Genomic DNA, 1,215 nt, shown 5'->3' on the forward strand with positions numbered 1-1,215 from the left:
CCACATTCTCACATATACCTACATTGGCCCAGACATGTATATATACACATTGAGAGAAGCGGTGACTATGTTGAGAAGTAGGGATGTGATCCACAGAGGACCAGCTTCATTTTGATGTATGATACATGTTCCTGCGTTGGTAATTATACCTGTCCAAAACAAAATGGCATTACTTGAACTCGTTTCAGCTGCCATGTCTATTTTCTTGATGGCTTTTTTTGACGGCTGTAGGTCGATCACAGCACAAACGCCATAAGCATCCTGTCGCCGCCAATGAGCGCAGGGTTGCCGCTCACAAAGAGCAGCTGGATATGAAGTACGCAGATCGAGCAGCTCCTGCCGAGGCCTCTAGTCGAAGACACAGGGGCTTCCAGACCTATCTTCTGCAGGAAAACAATGCATTGATCTAGCATGAAATCCACAACAGATGACTTTGATAGAGAATGAGGCTGCATGCCATCCCTTGCCAAGAGCCCCACTGTCTAAGCCCTGATATTTGGCTTTCTGTTCCTGGCGGGAAATATCAAGTATGTCCTGCCAGGGCACTGTGGAAGTTTGACCACAACGGTTGTTTTTGTCGGAACATATCTGGTCAGAGTGATGTTACCAGCATCTCCTCTGAGAAAACAAGTCTGCCCTTCAGGTCCACTTGTATCCATGCCAGTGTGGAACATGGATGCTAGATGATGATGATGATGATGATGATGATGATGATGACAATAGCAGCGACAACAACGATGATGATCATGGTGATGATGATGATGATAAATTTATATTTTATTCTATTTATTTAATTCTTATATGTCATTGACGAAGATAATTTGTCATCAATTCAGTAATTGTTAACCCTAAGGTACTCCTGACAAAGTGTATCTATGATCAAAAGTATTCCAGCCATGACCACCACATCTTCTTGTATATGCAAGACTTCAGTGTTCAAAGTGTCCTTCATTTCTTAAGATGATGCAGTGTCATTTGAGGCAGAATAGGCTGTCATTTCTAGCTCGTCATTTCTAGCTCGTCATAGAGGGTCCTTCATCTAATTCATCAATACAGTAGATGTTTATATTTGCAGCTCTTTCTCACCCCATCTTTTTTTTCTAAATGTTGCAGTTAATGGAACGACTGGAGAAGGCATGGCACTCACAATCGATGAGCGGAAACTTGCTGCTGTCGGCTGGATTAATGCTGCCAGGGGAAAGTAAGTGATTACAC

At 42.9% G+C, this 1,215-nt stretch overlaps 1 protein-coding gene across 1 annotated transcript in view; it reads left to right on the plus strand.

Annotated features, from left to right (window-relative positions):
- Positions 1–1,215, plus strand: part of LOC106875982 (N-acetylneuraminate lyase) — a 33,412-nt gene that overhangs the window by 17,505 nt on the left and 14,692 nt on the right. The window contains exon 4 of the mRNA XM_052966699.1: positions 1,114–1,201. Within this exon, the coding sequence (XP_052822659.1) occupies positions 1,114–1,201 (88 nt within the window). The remainder of the gene's footprint in view (positions 1–1,113; positions 1,202–1,215) is intronic.

This window comes from Octopus bimaculoides, chromosome 3 (genome assembly GCF_001194135.2).
Source record: "Octopus bimaculoides isolate UCB-OBI-ISO-001 chromosome 3, ASM119413v2, whole genome shotgun sequence".
In the NCBI taxonomy this organism is placed as follows: Eukaryota; Metazoa; Mollusca; class Cephalopoda; order Octopoda; family Octopodidae; genus Octopus; species Octopus bimaculoides.